Source organism: Coregonus lavaretus (genome assembly GCF_964263955.1).
Source record: "Coregonus lavaretus genome assembly, chromosome: 12".
Classification (NCBI taxonomy): Eukaryota; Metazoa; Chordata; class Actinopteri; order Salmoniformes; family Salmonidae; genus Coregonus; species Coregonus lavaretus.
This window is the reverse complement of record NC_139999.1, coordinates 55,162,595-55,181,991: the sequence shown is the minus strand read 5'-3', so window position 1 is coordinate 55,181,991 and position 19,397 is coordinate 55,162,595. Positions and strand designations below refer to the sequence as shown.

The 19,397-nt window shown below is 43.2% G+C and overlaps 1 protein-coding gene across 1 annotated transcript in view; it reads right to left on the bottom strand.

Moving 5' to 3' along the window:
• LOC311138453 (nuclear factor of activated T-cells, cytoplasmic 2-like) overlaps positions 1 to 19,122 on the bottom strand; it is a 32,303-nt gene extending 13,181 nt beyond the window's left edge. Inside the window, exons 1-9 of the mRNA XM_084173135.1 lie at positions 18,906 to 19,122; positions 17,383 to 18,370; positions 16,995 to 17,166; positions 14,758 to 14,960; positions 14,459 to 14,631; positions 14,025 to 14,165; positions 12,028 to 12,083; positions 9,217 to 9,349; positions 8,070 to 8,789 (exon numbers count right to left, since the gene is read on the bottom strand). Coding sequence (XP_084029261.1) covers positions 8,070 to 8,789; positions 9,217 to 9,349; positions 12,028 to 12,083; positions 14,025 to 14,165; positions 14,459 to 14,631; positions 14,758 to 14,960; positions 16,995 to 17,166; positions 17,383 to 18,370; positions 18,906 to 19,047 — 2,728 coding nt within the window. The 5' untranslated portion in view covers positions 19,048 to 19,122. The remainder of the gene's footprint in view (positions 1 to 8,069; positions 8,790 to 9,216; positions 9,350 to 12,027; positions 12,084 to 14,024; positions 14,166 to 14,458; positions 14,632 to 14,757; positions 14,961 to 16,994; positions 17,167 to 17,382; positions 18,371 to 18,905) is intronic.
• Between the last annotated feature and the right edge of the window lie 275 nt (positions 19,123 to 19,397).

The following is a 19,397-nucleotide window of genomic DNA, read 5'->3' as shown; positions in this document are numbered from 1 at the left end:
ATCCCTTGATAAAGATGAGCAAAAAATACTGTTTAAATTAATAATACAAATACTGAGCTACAGTGCACTCGGAAAGTATTCAGACCACTTGACTTTTTCAACATTTGATTACATTACAGCCTTATTCTAAAATGGATTAAATAGTTTTTTCCCCCCTCGTCAATCTACACACAATACCCCATAATGACAAAGCAAAAACTGTTTTTGGAAATTTTAGCAAATGTATTAAAAATAAAAAACTGCCATATTGACAGCTGTGCCATATAGATTGCAAAATAGCTGAGAAGAGATTTTTGACGTACCGATTTCATGGCACAGGGTTTATGAACTGATACGCAAAACGACACCGGATTCAAAACTTACAATTTTTCAATTTAAATTATTATACAAAATTATTGCAACCAATAGAATGTTATTTATATGGGGGATACAACCTTCCCAGCTCTGCAGATTTTGCTGTGAAGAGACAATCATTAGATCATTTGTTTTGGTACTGTCCATATGTAGCTTGTTTTTGGTCACAGGTCCAGAAATGGCTGAAGAATTGCAATATTTACCTGGAGCTAACCCTGCAGATAGCACTACTGGGTGATCTGAAAAGTCAAAGTCAAATCGATCAATAATATAATAATACTTTTAGCAAAAATATTTATTTTCAATTTACAGTCTGTAGAAACAATGAGAATAGAAAGGTTCCAAACTTTTTTGTGAAACATCACAGCACAGTTGAAAAATATGGCAAATAAAAATCCAATATGGATGGTGTTAAGAGATACAGCTGAAATCGGAAGTTTACATACCTTAGCAAAATACATTTAAACTCAGTTTTTCACAATTCCTGACATTTAATCCTAGTAAAAATTCCCTGTCTTAGGTCAGTTAGGATCACCACTTTAATTTAAGAATGTGAAATGTCAGAATAATAGTAGAGAGAATGATTTATTTCAGCTTTTATTTCTTTCATCACATTACCAGTGGGTCAGATTTACATACACTCAATTAGTATTTGGTAGCATTGCCTTTCAATTGTTTAACTTGGGTCAAACGTTTCGGGTAGCCTTCCACAAGCTTCCCACAATAAGTTGGATGAATTTTGGCCCATTCCTCCTGACAGAGCTGATGTAACTGAGTCAGGTTTGTAGGCCTCCTTGCTCGCACACGCTTTTTCAGTTCTGCCCACAAATTTCCCATAGGATTGAGGTAAGGGCTATGTGATGGCCACTCCAATACCTTGACTTTGTTGTCCTTAAGCCAATTTGCCACAACTTTGGAAGTATGCTTGGGGTCATTGTCCATTTGGAAGACCCATTTGCGACCAAGCTTTACCTTCCTGACTGATGTCTTGAGATGTTGCTTCAATATATCCACATAATTTTCCTTCCTCATGATGTCATCTATTTTGTGAAGTGCACCAGTCCCTCCTGCAGCAAAGCAACCCCACAGCATGATGCTGCCACCCACGTGCTTCACGGTTGGGATGGTGTTCTTCGGCTTCCAAGTAACCCCCTTTTTCCTCCAAACATAATGATGGTCATTATGGCCAAACAGTTCTATTTTTGTTTCATTAGACCAGAGGACATTTCTCCAAAAAGTAAGGTCTTTGTCCCCATGTGCAGTTGCAAACCGTAGTCTGGCTTTTTTATTGCGGTTTTGGAGCAGTGGCTTCTTCGTTGCTGACGGCCTTTCAGGTTATGTCGATATAGGACTAGTTTTACTGTGGATATAGATACCTTTGTACCTGTTTCCTCCAGCATCTTCACAAGGTGGCGCAGTGGTCTAAAGCTGTGCCACTAGAGATCCTAGTTCGAATCCAGGCTCTGTCGTTGCCGGCCGCGACCGGGAGACCCATGGGGCGGCGCACAATAATTGTCTTTATTTTTACTATTTTCTACATTGTAGAATAATAGTGAAGACATCAAAACAATGAAATAACACATTAAATCATGTTTTAACCAAAAAAGTGTTAAATAAATCAAAATATATTTTATATTTGTGATTCTTCAAATAGCCACCCTTTGCCTTGATGACAGCTTTGCACACTCTTGGCATTCTCTCAACCAGCTTCACCTGGAATGCTATTCCAACAGTCTTGAAGGAGTTCCCCCATATGCTGAGCACTTGTTGGCTGCTCATCCCAAACCATCTCAATTGGGTTGAGGTCGAGGTATTGTGGAGGCCAGGTCATCTGATGCAGCACTCCATCACTTTCCTTCTTGGTAAAATAGCCCTTACACAGCCTGGAGGTGTGTTAGGTCATTGTCCTGTCGAAAAACAAATGATAGTCCCACTAAGCCCAAACCAGATGGGATGTGATGGGGAATATATTATCTATTATGCGCATTTGCTTACATTATTAAAAACTATGGAGGCCTTGACAGCAGAATGTTCTCAGAAATCTGCAACCACAATTGCCACATTGTTTTTAGACATGTCTCATTTTAGACACCTCACCCCCTGAAACTGAGTTTGTGGGAAGACAAGACTAGGGAGAATACTTTGTTGTTACTAGGGCAAGTTCAGGGTCAGGTGTAAACATCACGCTATGGGAAGGGAGTGTTAGTATAAAAAGCAGAGATTGTTTTAGACACTTTGCAGAACTTATGAAGAGCTATACAAATCATGTTGACTCTGTATTAACTTCTGCCTGCAATTGCATAACTAAAGATATTTTACATATACTCAGAAGCCATTGTCTGTGTCATTTTCTAAAGTTTTAAGTTTGTTTAAGAATAAGAGAATATCAGCACTGTGCAAAGAACCCTCTACAGATGGCGTATCGCTGCAGAATGCTGTGGTAGCCATGCTAGCTAAGTGTACCTTGAATTCTAAATAAATCACAGACAGTGTCACCAGCAACGCACTCCCACACCATAATGCCTCCTCCTCCATGCTTTACGATGGGAACTGCACGTGTAGAGATAATCCGTTAACCCACACTGTGTCTCACAAAGACACAGCGGTTGGAACCAAAAATCTCAAATTTGGACTCCAGACCAAAGGACACATTTCCACCGGTCTAATGTCCATTGCTCGTGTTTCTTGGCCCAAGCAGGTCTCTTCTTCCTATTGGTGTCCTTTAGTAGTGGTTTCTTTGCAGAAATTCAACCATGAAGGCCTGATTCACACAGTCCCCTCTGAACAGTTGATGTTGAGATGTATCTGTTACTTGAACTCTGTGAAGCATTTATTTGGGCTGCAATTTCTGAGGCTGGTAACTCTAATGAACTTATCCTCTGCAGCAGAGGTAACTCTGGATCTTCCATTCCTGTGGCGGTCCTCATGAGAGCCAGTTTCATCACAGCGCTTGATGGTTTTGCGACTGCACTTGAAGAAACGTTCAAAGTTCTTGACATTTTCCGTATTGACTGACCTTCATGTCTTAAAGTAATGATGTACTGTTGTTTTTCTTTGCTTATTTGATCTGTTCCTGCCATAATATGGACTTGGTCTTTTACCAAATAGGGCTATCTTCTGTATACCCCCCTACCTTGTCACAACACAACTGATTTGGCTCAAACGCATTAAGAAGGAAAGAAATTCCACAAATTCACTTTTAAGAAGGCACACCTGTTAATTAGAATGCTTTCCAGGTGACTACCTCATGAAGCTGGTTGAGAGAATGCCAAGAGTGTGCAAAGCTGTCATCAAGGCAAAGGGTGGCTATTTGAAGAATCTCAAATATAAAATATATTTGGATTTGTTTAAAAAAAATTTGGTTACTACATGATTCCATATGTGTTATTTCATTGTTTTGATGTCTTCACTATTATTCTACAATGTAGAAAATACTAAAAATAAAGAATAACCCTGGAATGAATAGGTGTGTCCACAGGTATATATGCAAAAAAATATATTGGGGATTGGAAGTGATATTGGGGATTGGAAGCTACAATCTATCTGCAATTTTAAAGCTGATCTACCACCTAAAAACATAAATCAATAAAAAACTACTGAATGTAACATTTACATAAACATTCAGACCTCTTACTCAGTACTTTGTTGAAGCACCTTTGACAGTGATTACAGCCTCGAGTCTTCTTGGGTATGACGCTACAAACTTGGCACACCTGTATTTGGGGAGTTTCTCCCATTCTTCGATCGGGGTTCAAGTCCGGGCTCTGGCTGGGCCACTCAAGGACATTTAGAGACTTGTCCCGAAGCCACTCCTTCGTTGTCTTGGCTGTGTGCTTAAGGTCATTGTCCTGTTGGAAGGTAAACCTTCGGCCCAGTCTGAGGTCCTGAGTGCTCTGGAGCAGGTTCAAGGATCTCTCTCTACTGTGCTCCGTTCATCTTTCCCTCGATCCTGACCAGTTTTTCAGTCCCTGCCACTGAAAAACATCCCCATAGCATGATGCCATCACCATGCTTCACCGTAGGGATGGTGCCAGGTTATCTCCAGACGTGACGCTTGGCATTCAGGCCAAAGAGTTCAATCTTGGTTTCAGCAGACCAGATAATCTTGTTTCTCATGGTCTGAGAGTCCTTTAGGTGCCTTTTGGCAAACTCCTAGCGGGCTGTCATGTGCCTTTTACTGAGAAGTGGCTTCCGTCTGGCCACTCTACCATAAAGGCCTGATTGGTGGAGTGCTGCAGAGCTGGTTGTCCTCCTGGAAGGTTCTCCCATCTCCACAGAGGAATTCTGGAGCTCTGTCAGAGTGACCATCAGGTTTTTGGTCACCTCCCTGACCAAGGCCCTTCTTCCCCCACTGCTCAGTTTGGCCGGGCGGCCAGCTCTAGGAAGAGTCTTCGTGGTTCCAAACTTCTTCCATTTAAGAATGATGGAGGCCACTGTGTTCTTGCGGACCTTCAATGCTGCCAACATTTTTTGGTACCCTTCCCCAGATCTGTGCCTCGACACAATCCTGTCTCGGAGCTCTACGGACAATTCCTTCAACCTCATGGCTTGGTTTTTGCTCTGACATGCACTGTCAACTGTGGGACCTTATACAGACAGGTGTGTGCCTTTCCAAATCATGTCCAATCAATTGAATTTACCACAGGTGGACTCCAATCAAGTTGTAGAAACATCTCAAGGAAGATCAATGGAAACAGGATGCACCTGAGCTCAATTTCGAGTCTCATAGCAAAGGGTCTGAATACTTATGTAAATAAGGTATCTGTTTCGTATTTTTAATACATTTGCAAAAAAATCAAAAAACCTGTTTTAGATTTGTCATTATGGGTTATTGTGTGTAGATTGATAAAACATTTTTAAAAAAGTAATCCATTTTAGAATAAGGCTGTAACGTAACAAAATGTGGAAATTGGGAAGGGGTCTGAATACTTTCCGAATGCACTGTATATTTTGTGCTCCACATTTTTATTTTATTTTATTATTTTTTACTAATACAATTGCTCAGAGAAAGATAAATTATTGGATCCCCTGTTTTTAATACTCCAGCACAGACGTAGGATATCAAGAATCTGGAATGATTATGTATGGAGGAATGGTCTAAGATCCCTCCCAATGTGTTCTCCAATCTCATAAAACATCTTAGAAAAAGGCTCAGTGTCGTTATCCTCGACTGGGGAGGGTGCTGGAGTATTGAAAACAGGGAATCCAATAATTTTGACTTAACTTTTTGAGATTACTTGATAAACAAAATCTACTTATCTGTGCAATTGTATTAGCATAAAATAATAGAATTACATTTTTTTTAGCATACAATATAGCTCAGTGTTTGTATTATTTATTTTATACAGTCTTTTTTGCTAATTTTGTTATCAAGGGATCCAATAAGTGGTCAAATGTTTTGAGAATGACACAAATACTAACTTTCACAAAGTCTGCTGCCTCAGTTTTGATGATGTCAATTTGCATATACTCCAGAATGTCGTGAAGAGTGATCAGATGAATTGCAATTAATTGCAAAGTCCCTCTTTGCCATGAAAATGAACTTAATCTCCCAAAAAACATTTCCACTGCATTTCAGCCCTGCCACAAAATGACCAGTTGCCATCATGTCAGTGATTCTCTCGTTAACACAGGTGAGAGTGTTGACGTGGACAAGGCTGGAGATCACTCTGTCATAATGATTGAGTTAGAATAACAGACTGGAAGCTTTAAAAGGAGGGTGGTGCTTGAAATCATTGTTCTTCCTCTGTTAACCATGGTTACCTGCAAGGAAACACGTGCCGTCATCATTGCTTTGCACAAAAAGGGCTTCACAGGCAAGGATATTGCTGCTAGTAAGATTGCACCTAAATCAACCATTTATCGGATCATCAAGAACTTCAAGGAGAGAGGTTCAATTGTTGTGAAGAAGGCGCCAGGGTGCCCAAGAAAGTCCAGCAAGCGCCAGGACCGTCTCCTAAAGTTGATTCAGCTGTGAGATCGGGGCACCACCAGTGCAGAGCTTGCTCAGGAATGGCAGCAGGCAGGTGTGAGTGCATCTGCACGCACAGTGAGGCGAAGACTTTTGGAGGATGGCCTGGTGTCAAGAAGGGCAGCAAAACATCAGGGAAAGACTGATATTCTGCAAAAGGTACAAAGTACTGGGGTAAAGTCATTTTCTCTGATGAATCCCCTTTCCGATTGTTTGGGGCATCCGGGAAAACACCTTGTCCGGAGAAGACAAGGTAAGCGCTACCATCAGTCCTGTGTTATGCCAACAGTAAAGCATCCTGAGACCATTCATGTGTGGGGTTGCTTCTCAGCCAAGGGAGTGGGCTCACTCACAATTTTGCCTAAGAACACAGCCATGAATATAGAATGGTACCAACACATCCTCCGAGAGCAACTTCTCCCAACCATCCAAGAACAGTTTGGTGACGACCAATGCCTTTTCCAGCATGATGGAGCACCTTGCCATAAGGCAAAAGTGATAACTAAGTGGCTCGGGGAACAAAACATCAACATTTTGGGTCCATGGCCAGGAAACTCCCCAGACCTTAATCCCATTGAGAACTTGTGGTCGATCCTCAAGAGGCGGGTGGACAAACAAAAACCCACAAATTCTAGTGGATCTAGTGTTGGGGCTAGGGGCTGATTTGGGATTCAGAGATAAAAGAGACCAACTCATACTGAGTGTCAGAGTAGAAAACCATATCCCTCCTCTGTCAAGGCCCAAAGTCAAGGGGCCAGCAGCTTATTCTGGCAGGCTACTGCTGACAGACATTCACATACTGAAGGTTTTTTATTTTTGTATTTTTTACATGTGCTCTATTTTTCCTGTTTGTTTGTTTATCATCTGTATCTCCTTTGAACAAGCTTAGGGATACGAATAAATGTGTTTCCTCTTTCAAACATCTGAGATTGTATTTAAAGATGTGGTCCTCTGTAGCTCAGCTGGTAGAGCACGGTGCTTGTAACGCCAAGGTACTGGGTTCGATCCCCGGGACCACCCATACACAAAAAAAAAAATGTATGCACGCATGACTGTAAGTCGCTTTGGATAAAAGTGTCTGCTAAATGGCATACTACTATTACTATTAAGATGTTGCTGTGTACTGTATATCAGTGTAGTCCATCTCAATTTCCAGCATCCCACCAAATTAACAATAACCATTTAACCATAGACATTCTCACTAATTCAAAACAACAAGTGAGAGGAGCATGGGGTTAGGGTTGGGCGGTATCCAGACTTTCATACCGTTTCTGTACCATACCGGAGTATACTGTATTACCGAATGTGCACACAAGGGGCGCTATTTCAAAACAATTTTGGCAACCGGGATCTTGATCCAGGAGGGGATTGAATGTCTCTGCTGTAACCAATACGTTTGATCTTGACATCTAGCCACTTAGCTAGCAAGTTAGCAAATCAAATGCATAGCTGGAGCCCTGAGCTGGATATAATTTATTTCACACATCTTAGATTTCTTATAGTTATACTTAACTTATTTATAAGCAGTGGCATGCACCCATGCAGCCCCAGTGAGGCGGGGGTGCCCTCAACACAAAAAAGTAAAATATATAATTATTTTATTTTCAATTAAACAGTATTGAAAATCATACCGTCTGTATCATACCGTTTCCAAATAACCCAGTATACGGTATAAAAGGTATGTCGCTCAAGCCTACATTGGGTACAGTACATTTCTGCAGTATCCAATATGTTTTTCACTCACCATCATCCAGATAGGCTTGGTTCAGGTTTTCTTGCTTGACCGTCACCTTCTCCAGGACTGGCCCACTCTGGCTCCCTGTTATTGGACCCCTCTGGGCCAGGGTAGGGCTATGTCGTGGTGATAGTTGTGGAGACCTGCCCAAGACCGGCACCACCATCTGCATGAAACCCTGGTACTGGCCTTCTGATGAACAGGCCTCTGGCGCGGCACCAACCTTCCATGATGAAGCTGCAGCCCGGTACACATCACCCACCATGGTGACATGCTGGTGTTGGGCCAACGGGACTGCAATGTTGACAACTCGCTGATTGGTGGCAGAGTGAGAGGGGTGGAAAGGTTGGGAGACTAGGGTGGAGTAGTGCTGGCTACCGATATTCGACATCTGAGATGGGGAGCAACAGTGGGTCATCACTGGGTGGTGGTGGTGGTGGTTCATTTCTTGATACAGAACAGGGCTGCTACCCAGGCTTCTGCTTTTACTGGGGTAATAGACATATGGGTCTTGTTGTTGATAGGCTGACACTCTGACAATGGAGTCGTGGAGGCTCGCCTGCTGGCAGGATACCAAGGTTGTCATGCCAGCCTTGTGGCTATTAGGGTTGAGATGGCTACTGGGGGTGTGGTGGTAGGACTTGGGTGACACTCCTAGGATCTGGGACACAGTACAACCCAGCTGGCCAAACTGGATGTCATCTACGGGTTCCGTTTTAATGGAGGGAACTGAAAAGAACAGTGAATCGGAATTAGAATTTGGATGATCTGAGTTTTAAATGACAGTTGGCGCTAAAAACAAGTTAAATGGATAGTTCCCCCAAATTACAAAATGATATATTGACTGTCAGTGACTGACATAACAAGAGGAAAACTGCTGTTGCACTACCAAATTTCTAAATTGCATGTTGTGTATTCTACTATGCTATCTCTCAACAGTAAGTTCAGACCCCGTCTGACTTCCTACATGCAGCACGCCACATAGTCTGCGTTTAGGCAGAGGTGGCACTGATTGTCAATGTCATTTTGTAATTTGGGGGAACTATCCCTTTAAATAGTAAGCAATGGGATTGTGATAAAGTTACTGCCATTTAAGGTGTGGCCGGATCCAGTTCTAATGATGACAAAAATATATAAGGAGTATGGATGGACTCACCTGTTAAAGGAGTGTAGGTGAAGTGCTGCGCCTGACTGCGTTTCCTCCTCCCGTTGATCACATAGAAGTTAACTTTAGCCGTGTGATAAATGGTGTGATCTCGATATGGAGGGATCTCGATAAACAGCATGCTCTTGATATAATATGGTACAATAGAACATCAGTCATTTGTCATAGAGTATCACCGGGCGACAGTGTGGACTGTGGACATACCATATCTCTATACTGAGGCTGTGTGAGATACACTATATGACCAAAAGTATGTGGACACCTGCTCGTCGACCATCTCATTCCAAAATCATTGGCATTAAAATGGAGTTGGTCCCCCCTTTGCTGCTATAACAGCCTCCACTCTTCTGGGAAGGCTTTCCACTAGATGTTGGAACATTGCTGCGGGGACTTGCTTCCATTCAGCCACAAGAGCATTAGTGAGGTCAGGCACTGATGTTGGCCGATTAGTCCTGGCTCGCAGTTGGCGTTCCAATCCATCCCAAAGGTGTTCGATGGGGTTGAGGTCAGGGCTCTGTGCAGGACAGTCAAGTTCTTCCACAACGATCTCGACCAACCATTTCTGTATAGACCTTGCTTTGTGCACAGGGGCATTGTCATGCTGAAACAGGAAAGGGCCTTCCCCAAACTGTTGCCACAAAGTTGGAAGCACAGAATTGTCTAGAATGTCATTGTACAGTGGGGAGAACAAGTATTTGATACACTGCCGATTTTGCAGGTTTTCCTACTTATAAAGCAAGGTCTGTAATTTTTATCATAGGTACACTTCAACTGTGAGAGACGGAATCTAAAACAAAAATCCAGAAAATCACATTGTGTGATTTTTAAGTCATTAATTTGCATTTTATTGCATGACATAATATTTGATCACCTACCAACCAGTAAGAATTCCGTCTCTCACAGACCTGTTAGTTTTTCTTTAAGAAGCCCTCCAGTTCACCACTCATTACCTGTATTAACTGCACCTGTTTGAACTCGTTACCTGTATAAAAGACACCTGTCCACACACTCAATCAAAAGACTCCAACCTCTCCACAATGGCCAAGACCAGAGAGCTGTGTAAGGACATCAGGGATAAAATTGTAGACCTGCACAAGGCTGGGAAGGGCTACAGGACAATAGGCAAGCAGCTTGGTGAGAAGGCAACAACTGTTGGCGCAATTATTAGAAAATGGAAGAAGTTCAAGATGACGGTCAATCACCCTCGGTCTGGGGCTCCATGCAAGATCTCATCTCGTGGGGCATCAATGATCATGAGGAAGGTGAGGGATCAGCCCAGAACTACACGGCAGGACCTGGTCAATGACCTGAAGAGTGCTGGGACCACAGTCTCAAAGAAAACCATTAGTAACACACTACGCCGTCATGGATTAAAGTCCTGCAGCGCATGCAAGGTCCCCCTGCTCAAGCCAGCGCATGTCCAGGCCCGTCTGAAGTTTGCCAATGACCATCTGGATGATCCAGAGGAGGAATGGGAGAAGGTAATGTGGTCTGATGAGACAAAAATATAGCTTTTTGGTCTAAACTCCACTCACCGTGTTTGGAGGAAGAAGAAGGATGAGTACAACCCCAAGAACACCATCCCAACTGTGAAGCATGGAGGTGGAAACATCATTCTTTGGGGATGCTTTTCTGCAAAGGGGACAGGACGACTGCACCGTATTAAGGGGAGGATGGATGGGGCCATGTATAGCGAGATCTTGGCCAACAACCTCCTTCCCTCAGTAAGAGCATTGAAGATGGGTCGTGGCTGGGTCTTCCAGCATGACAACGACCCGAAACACACAGCCAGGGCAACTAAGGAGTGGCTCCGTAAGAAGCATCTCAAGGTCCTGGAGTGGCCTAGCCAGTCTCCAGACCTGAACCCAATAGAAAATCTTTGGAGGGAGCTGAAAGTCTGTATTGCCCAGCGACAGCCCCGAAACCTGAAGGATCTGGAGAAGGTCTGTATGGAGGAGTGGGCCAAAATCCCTGCTGCAGTGTGTGCAAACCTGGTCAAGACCTACAGGAAACGTATGATCTCTGTAATTGCAAACAAAGGTTTCTGTACCAAATATTAAGTTCTGCTTTTCTGATGTATCAAATACTTATGTCATGCAATAAAATGCAAATTAATTACTTAAAAATCATACAATGTGATTTTCTGGATTTTTGAAGTGTTGAAGTGTACCTATGATAAAAATTACAGACCTCTACATGCTTTGTAAGTAGGAAAACCTGCAAAATCGGCAGTGTATCAAACACTTTATGCTGTAGCGTTAAGCTTTCCCTTCACTGGAACTAAGGGGTCTTGCCCAAACCAGTTATTGTGCTGACGTTGCTTCCAGAGGCAGTTTGCAACTCTGTAGTGAGTGTTGCAACTGAGGACTGACGATTTTTACGCACTTCAGCACTCGGCGGTCCCGCACTTCGCGGCAGAGCCATTGTTGCTCCTACACATTTCCACTTCACAATAACAGCACTTCCAGTTGACAGGCAGCTCTAGCAGGGCAGAAATTTGACGAACTGACTTGTTGGAAAGGTGGCGTCCTATGACGGTGCCACATTGAAAGTCACTGAGCTCTTCAGTAAGGCCATTCTACTGTCAATGTTTGTCTATGGAGATTGCATGGCGGTGTGCTTGATTTTATACACTGTCAGCAACGGGTGTGGCTGAAATAGCCAAATCTACTAATTTGAAAGGGTGTCCACATACTTTTGTATATATAGTGTATATATGTAGAAGAGGAGTTAGGTAGTACTTTATAAAGCCAGTAGTATTTTAATGTCACTTTTCATAAAGGTGATAGGATGGTAACTCACTGATTGGCTTTTGTCTCGGTCTACTGATGCTTCCGCTTCCCAAATTTGCTGCCCATCTGAAAGAAACACAATGCAAGTGCAGTATACCATTAGCATGAATGGAATACATTGAATTAAATATTAGGAGTGGAGTAGAGATTGATATGAACAAACTCAAAAATTAGCAGAGAGGGATGTGAAGGCAACTACAGTAGTAAAACTGGAATAACATCATATTTATTAAATAAATACAAGTATCTAAAACAGGAGCTAGCTGATGTAGTTATAGTCAAATGGAACCTTTTAAGATCCGACCAAAACTCACAAATGGCACAAACAAACCCAGTAATGTGGTGGTAGCAACAAACTTAGCAATTACATGTTTCATACTCAGGACGTTAAGAAAGCATCTGTAAATCTATCAAGGTAGTGAGGTTTTATGAAAACTCCCTATCCACCCACATTTTCTTCTCAGTAACTGGCACGTTGGCAGTATCAGTAAAGATTCTCTGTCATCTCTGCTCTAGTATATTCCCATCTAAACTTTGACCTACTGCTCACAGCCCACGTTTTGAGTAAAGTGAGACAAAAAACATCTCTCTGCTTGAAGATGGTATCGATGTTTGTCTAACCACATCCTCTCGCACTAAACCACATGGTAAACAAGAGAGCAGTTTACAAACTCATAATGGTACTTCTATTCTGCACCCACACCTTGTTACGTGACACTCTACAGAGGCATCGTAATCCTGTAAAGACCATACAATTATGGAAATTAATCATTGCAATAAGTAGGTCCTATGTGGCTCAGTTAGTAAGAGTGTAGTGCTGGCCATGCTAAGATCATGGCTTCAATTCCCACAGGGATCACATACATACACTGTACTGTAGGTTGCTTTAGAAAAAATGGTCTCCTAAATGGCATAGGCTTGAATATTACAGAACCTTTTGGTCTAGTCATTTTTCATTTGTGCGGAGTTATTTGAGCATGTGAGCATGTGAGCATGTTATTTGAGCATGTTATTATTCCCTATTTTGTGACTGTTTCAACTTGGGAGTAGTGCGTCACTAATCCTATTATCTAGTTTCTCTTCCTGTATTTCAGTCAGGGGGTTATGACTAGACTAGACATCTCACTGCTCTGTACTATAACTCCAGTACTATCGGTTTCTTTGGCAATATGCAAACAAGATGGGAGTACAAATAAACAAACTAGATGTTAATCATCTTATCCATGTTGGGCTATGCAAAGAAATAAAGCTTTGCATTATATAGCCATGGTGATGTCAGAGAGCTTGGAGACCAGTCCATTGAGACCAGCAATCCATACAAATCTAAGCAGGTCAAAGATGAGCTGGTTGGTTTTAGAACGTGCAGTACAGTAATTCTGGATCACAACGGAGCACAATGGCGAGAGAAAGAGAGAGCCAATAGTTTAAAAAAATAGCAAATGTTCTGGAAATTGTCTTCTCAATAGGACAACTAACTCAAAATAGTTATCAACTACTGCTGTACAAACTCAGTGGCCTTGTGGTTTGAGTGTCTGAGATTGGAATGTTGGGATTTGTTCCCTGGCAGAGTCATACCAAAGACTGTAAAAATGGGTCCCGGTGCATCGCTGCTTGGCACTAAGCATTACGGCGATAGATTGGGGGTAAGGCCTGTCCTATCCAGGGGGTGTACTTGTACATCAAACTGCCTCATGCTACAGAAACCGCAGATCCTGCGCATATGAGCTGTTCCGGCTCATACAAGCCAACGCTCGTGAAAGGCTGATTACTGCTGTACGAAGAAAAGACTGAAGCAGCCAATAGACGACAACCTCCTGGCTTAGCCCATTTCTATAATTTACTACCATGAAGCCAAACATTACTAAAGGTAGTGTACAGTACGCCATTACTAGATACAATGACTTGCTTTTGCTTGCTCTTTGGAGTCTAGGCCGGGTTACTGTAAAGCTCAACTGCTGATGTAAAAAGGGCTTTATATATTTGATTGCTTGATTGTAAATTCCTCACCAGGTGTCTTCTCCGTGAACACCACCTTGGAATAAGAGGTGAAGTTCTGTCCGGTCAGTATCATCTGCTGTCCCCCTAGAACCGAGCAGCGGTCTACGTCCTGGCGCTCTACAGTGGGAAGCTGGTGGGCTGACCTCTGGGCTGTGGAACCACAGTAAAACGTCATTAGGAGAACATTAGAACCCGAGTCACATTCTGAGGGTGACATTTTGCACGAGCAAATGGCTGTGAGCAAAATAACTAACATTTCAAATAGACAGGAAGGCATATAGACAGGTAGGCAGTTTACTAAATTCCAGTTATATAATCCTTATAACGCACATTACTGAAGAAAATGTTTGGATTAAATCGCTCTGCAGATTATTATTATTATTATTTTATTATTATTTGCAGTAGTTATAGAAGTCAGGTTGCTGGAACAAATGTTAACTTACAACACTCGATGGGATGGGAGGCCACTTGAAGAGAGACATTCTGTCCTCCTGGATGGGGAATATGGACCCGGAAGACCAGACGGACACAGGTATTCTTCCGTCCGATGTCGGTCTCTCCTGTCCTCAGCTCGATGTCAGCGTTCCTCAGCTTTAGGATCCCAGCACAGTCAATCCTTTACATGGGAAGTGAACATTTTATTTGATTAATTATTTCATAACCTAGCTCTGAAAACGTGTGTGTGTGTGTGTGTGTGTGTGTGTGTACACTGTACTGTCTCTAATGTGACTGCTCTCCATACACTGCTCTCATGTTGTTCTTGGGCTCCAGAGGGATCTCCAGGACCTTGGTGCCATTGACCATTATCTCATTGCTGGGGGTGGTGACGGTTTTGCCCATAATGCGGTGCACATGGTAGAAGGCATGGGGCTTGAGGAGCCTCTTGTCAGCCGTTCCGATGAACACCAGCAGACCCAGTGGAGCTGTGCCTCTGTACCCATGAAGCTGTCAACAAACAAACAAACAAACAGTTTTACCATTAAAGCTGGAATCTGCCACGTCCGTTTGGGATATTACAACAACAAAGAAGTTACCGCAAACAACGAACACTGTTCCCCCCCCCCCCCCCCCCCCCGACATCATTGCATGTGCAATAGAACAGCAGAACATGTACTGCAAATTTTTTTGCACTTTGCCGGAGGCTCCTCTCCTCAGTTTCTCCTCAGTTTCTCCTCCGTTTCAACCACAGAACAAAAACAACAACAAAAGTGCTGGGGCGAACAGGGTTTCTGTTTCTCCTAATGCGGATTCGATATTTAAAGGGACATTATATTCCAAAACCAAAGTTTGACAGATGTTTTCAGACGTCAATACTGGTCTTATGTTGAGATAAGTCCACATCCCAAGCCAGCTATTGTATATATCCACCTATATGCCACAACCCAGAATAAATAGAAATGATAAGCACCATTTATTTTCCAAATCTTACCCGGTGCTTTCTTTTCCATTCATCTGGGGTTGAGGCAAAGCTGGATCTACACAATCAATGACATAGGATGTGGACATTAGACTGCTTTTTAAGGTAAAAAAACATCTTTCGGAAGTTGAAATCGATACTGTGTCCCCTGTACTGCACAGCATTCCTTCAGCTTTTATACATGATGGTAAATAATCATATCTCTGACTAATTTTGATAATTTGAACTGTGCACCTCATTCTAATGTGTAATCCACAGTAGAACAATTCATTCTAGACACCTACTCATCAAAATATTAAACTGTTGAAATCGGAGACATCTATAATTACTTAGGGATCATCGAGGGTTAAATACCTCCAACAATATCACAGTTCTTGTCTGTTACATCATGAAGGAAAATGACTTCATAGGTTACGAAAGGCCAACTCCCGACATAATTATTTGCATATGTAGCAGATGGCTAATGATTAGCAGATGGTTAGCATCGCTACTGTTGCCCTGGACCCAGAAATGCCTTGGCTTTCACGTCACGGAATGAGAAGACCGCTCACTCCGTTAGTAACTATACATCAAAAACAAAATGGCTTAGTCAATATGTCTCTGAACTGTCTACTACTTCATATTGGTGGATTTTCCACCAATATGAAGCTGAACGTTAACCTCGATCAAAGGCTCAATTGCTAGAGAGCCTGCTGGGGATGAGAAGTTGAAAGTGTTCACCTTTACATGGAAAACATTTGTCAGTAAAGGAGGGAAATTCCAGCAGGTTTTGAGTGTGAGATGCTAGATCACAAAACAACTTACTAAACTAAGCCATTTGCTTTCATTTATTTAACTTTTATTTCAACAGGGAGTCTTCCTCTCCTTTCACTTAGGGCGCGTCCTCTCAAACTACTTGAATAGAACATTGTAGTAACTTGTTGTAAAGAAGAGTACATGAGAGTATGGGAGCTTTCACGTATCACCTGTATGATCTGGATCCAAGAGTCTTTGGTACCCTGATCTGCGCTAATAAGCATGCGTGAGTAACGTGTCCAAGATCCAAGACCAGCGTACTAGGTATTGTGAGGCGGCAGCACAAGTCGCATGTAACTTTTTACCCGTTATAAACAAGCTAGCTTGCTTACGTCATGTAGAATGAGCATCTCGCAAATCCTACCCTGAAACGGTTATCGTCAGGTCTTGTAAAAGCTAAACTTATTTTGTTGAATTCTCACAAAAACTCGAAGAAACCGAACCAAGGTACCGAACTTCAAGTGTGAAAACGCCCTATGTTGGTTTAACTGTGCTGTGCTGGTTTTGTGGTTGAATGGGTGTAGTCCTAATAATGCAGGCTGATACAAGGATGTTTATTTACATATTGTAGCTGTGCAGCTGAGACAGACAGGGTGACATAATGACAAGGAAATACCACCACAGACACATTTATACACACGGGAGTACAAGCTGCACTATACATTTACACACTCAAACATCCACACAGGCACATTGTCAACAACCATCCCCACATACCTAGATTTAACACAGACACACACACATTCCCACTCCCCCTCCCCCAGTACCTGAACCACAGTGTGTCCTCCGCCGGGTGCTTTGACTGCCCCCCTGCTGCCCTCTGTCTCGTAGTGGGCACGGTGGTGCTGTTTAGGCTGCTGCTCCAGACAGAGCTCATACTGGTCTGAGTGACTGGGCAATTGCAAATCTAGAGGGGGCAGAGATGGCACAGAGATGCTACTGAAGAGGGGAGAGAGAGAGAGATTTCAATGGTTATAGCGGAGTTAGATCATTAGTGTAACATTTCCTGCCATAACACACACACAAAATTACAGATCACATATCAGAACATGAAATCACAATTTCAAATGAAATAAGGTTTTCCTAATACTGCTTGTAGCCTGTAATTACAGAGTCATTCTTATGAGGGATCATCATTCCCGTAGCACATTATACCTGAAGGCTCCGTGGGCTAGTGGAACTGGCCAAACAGATGTGGGGAGGATGTAGGTCTCAGCCCCAGCTCTGCCTCTCCTCCCCTGCTCCATGGGATGCACACAGCCATCCCCCTGGCTCTCTCTGTACGTATAGCACTCCACACTGGGCCGCACTATCTTGGAGGGCACCGCCCTGGGCAGGCTGGAGCTGAGGCTGGAGCTGAGGCTGCTCAACCCCTCTTCAAGGCTGGGAGCCTGCTGAGAGGCATTGGCCTGGGGGTCAGCCTGGGCCTGGGGTCCTTGGGGGTGGTGGGGCGAGGGGCTGGGGCTCCGGGAGAGCTGCTGCTTGCTGGTGGTCCCCAGGCTGGGGGCGCTGTACTGGTCGTAGGTGCGTTTGCCCTGGGGAGAGGCGGAACGAGAGCGCGGGTGAGTATGGGAGTGGGGGGAGGATGACCGCTGACTTTGCAGTACCAGGAACGTCTCCTCTGTGATGCTGGTGCGCGGGGAGGTCCCTGGGGAGGAGTGAGCCGAGGACATGTTGATGCCCTGGAGGTGGTCCGAGGTGGTCAAGCCCACCGCGCCCCCACCACCACCACCACCACTAGGAGATACACAAGGCGAGGCCCGGGGAGAGCAGGCCTCGGACAGCCAGCCCGTAGAGGAGTTGCTGCTGGCAGGGCTTAGGCACTGGGGCTCTCGATAGGCTGTGTTCTCATAGCCAGGCACAGTCAGGGCCGTGGATCTGGGGCTGGCATCCAGGGGCTGAGTCCGGTAAGGGTCCCCAGACGGGGTGATCTCAATCCTAGGGCTGGGGGAGGGAGCACCCCCTGGCCTGGAGGGGAAATCCAGCGAGTTAAACCCAGGCCCAGACAGGCAGTCAGTGACAGGCCCATGGTAGTAGGAGGACTGGCTGGAGGTTGTAGGGGCACAACTGGAACTGTCATCACAAGGGTAGGGCACCATAGATGGAGGGTTGTGACCATCGTGAGGGAGAACCCTTGAGTTGTCTGTAAAGAATATGGAAGAATGAAGGGAGTACTCATTTAGGGGAGTGCATCATGGATTGCACCATTTCAGGATCAGAATGGGATTTATTTTTGTTTTACTAATTACCATACGCCTGCCATTTTAGTGACAATATTTTTTGTTCTTACGAATTTTGTTACCAAATATTTTTTTATGGACATCAGGCAATTCCAAGCAATAATAGGAAACATGTTCCTAAAATAGCATGTGTTTTAAATTGACGGAGTGACTCCATCATTCACCACTGGTTCAACCTGGCTAAATATAAACTCAATCACAAAACCATGGATTTGTACAAGCAAGAAAAAGCTAATTGAAATCTATTTTACATTTCGTTTTGTGACTGTAGCCTTTTCTGAGTAGTGTACAAAATATGATTACATGATAAGGCTACTTTTGTTTTGTAAATCCTGAATAAAAATGTTATAAACTCCAATTTAAACCTTTATTATTTTAACACCAAAAGATTTGTCGGAACATATTGATTGCACTTATGGAAAATGTTCGCACCCTTACCTTCATTCCCGCGAAAGTCATCCTCAGATGGGTTGTACAAAAACAGGTAGGAGAAGTCGAACTCCTCTTGACCGTTATCTTGACCAAGACCTTCCACAAGCTCCAAAGAATTTGGATCATTCTCTTCGTAGATGGTAGTCATCCTACGCACGTAAATTATTTATCAAAATGAAAAGAATGATAAAACAGCAATAGTTACATTAAACGTGTTACTTTCCCGACGCTATAAATTGCACGTTTTCTCTACCAAATTGCAACATCAAAAGTCCAGGCTAATAGTTCAAATGACACATGACAGCGACAATAAAAAAATAACTGCCGATTTGGCTTCCTGCTTTTACGCTTTTGCATAGCCACGTGGATGCGAATGATTCTGTGGTGATGATGTAACTTTGTCGGGTAATTTTGTATCCATTTTTTTGGATTGTTGCTGAATAAATAACAGACACTGACATTTTGTTTTTTTGCATTTCAGGTGTAACACAACTCTAG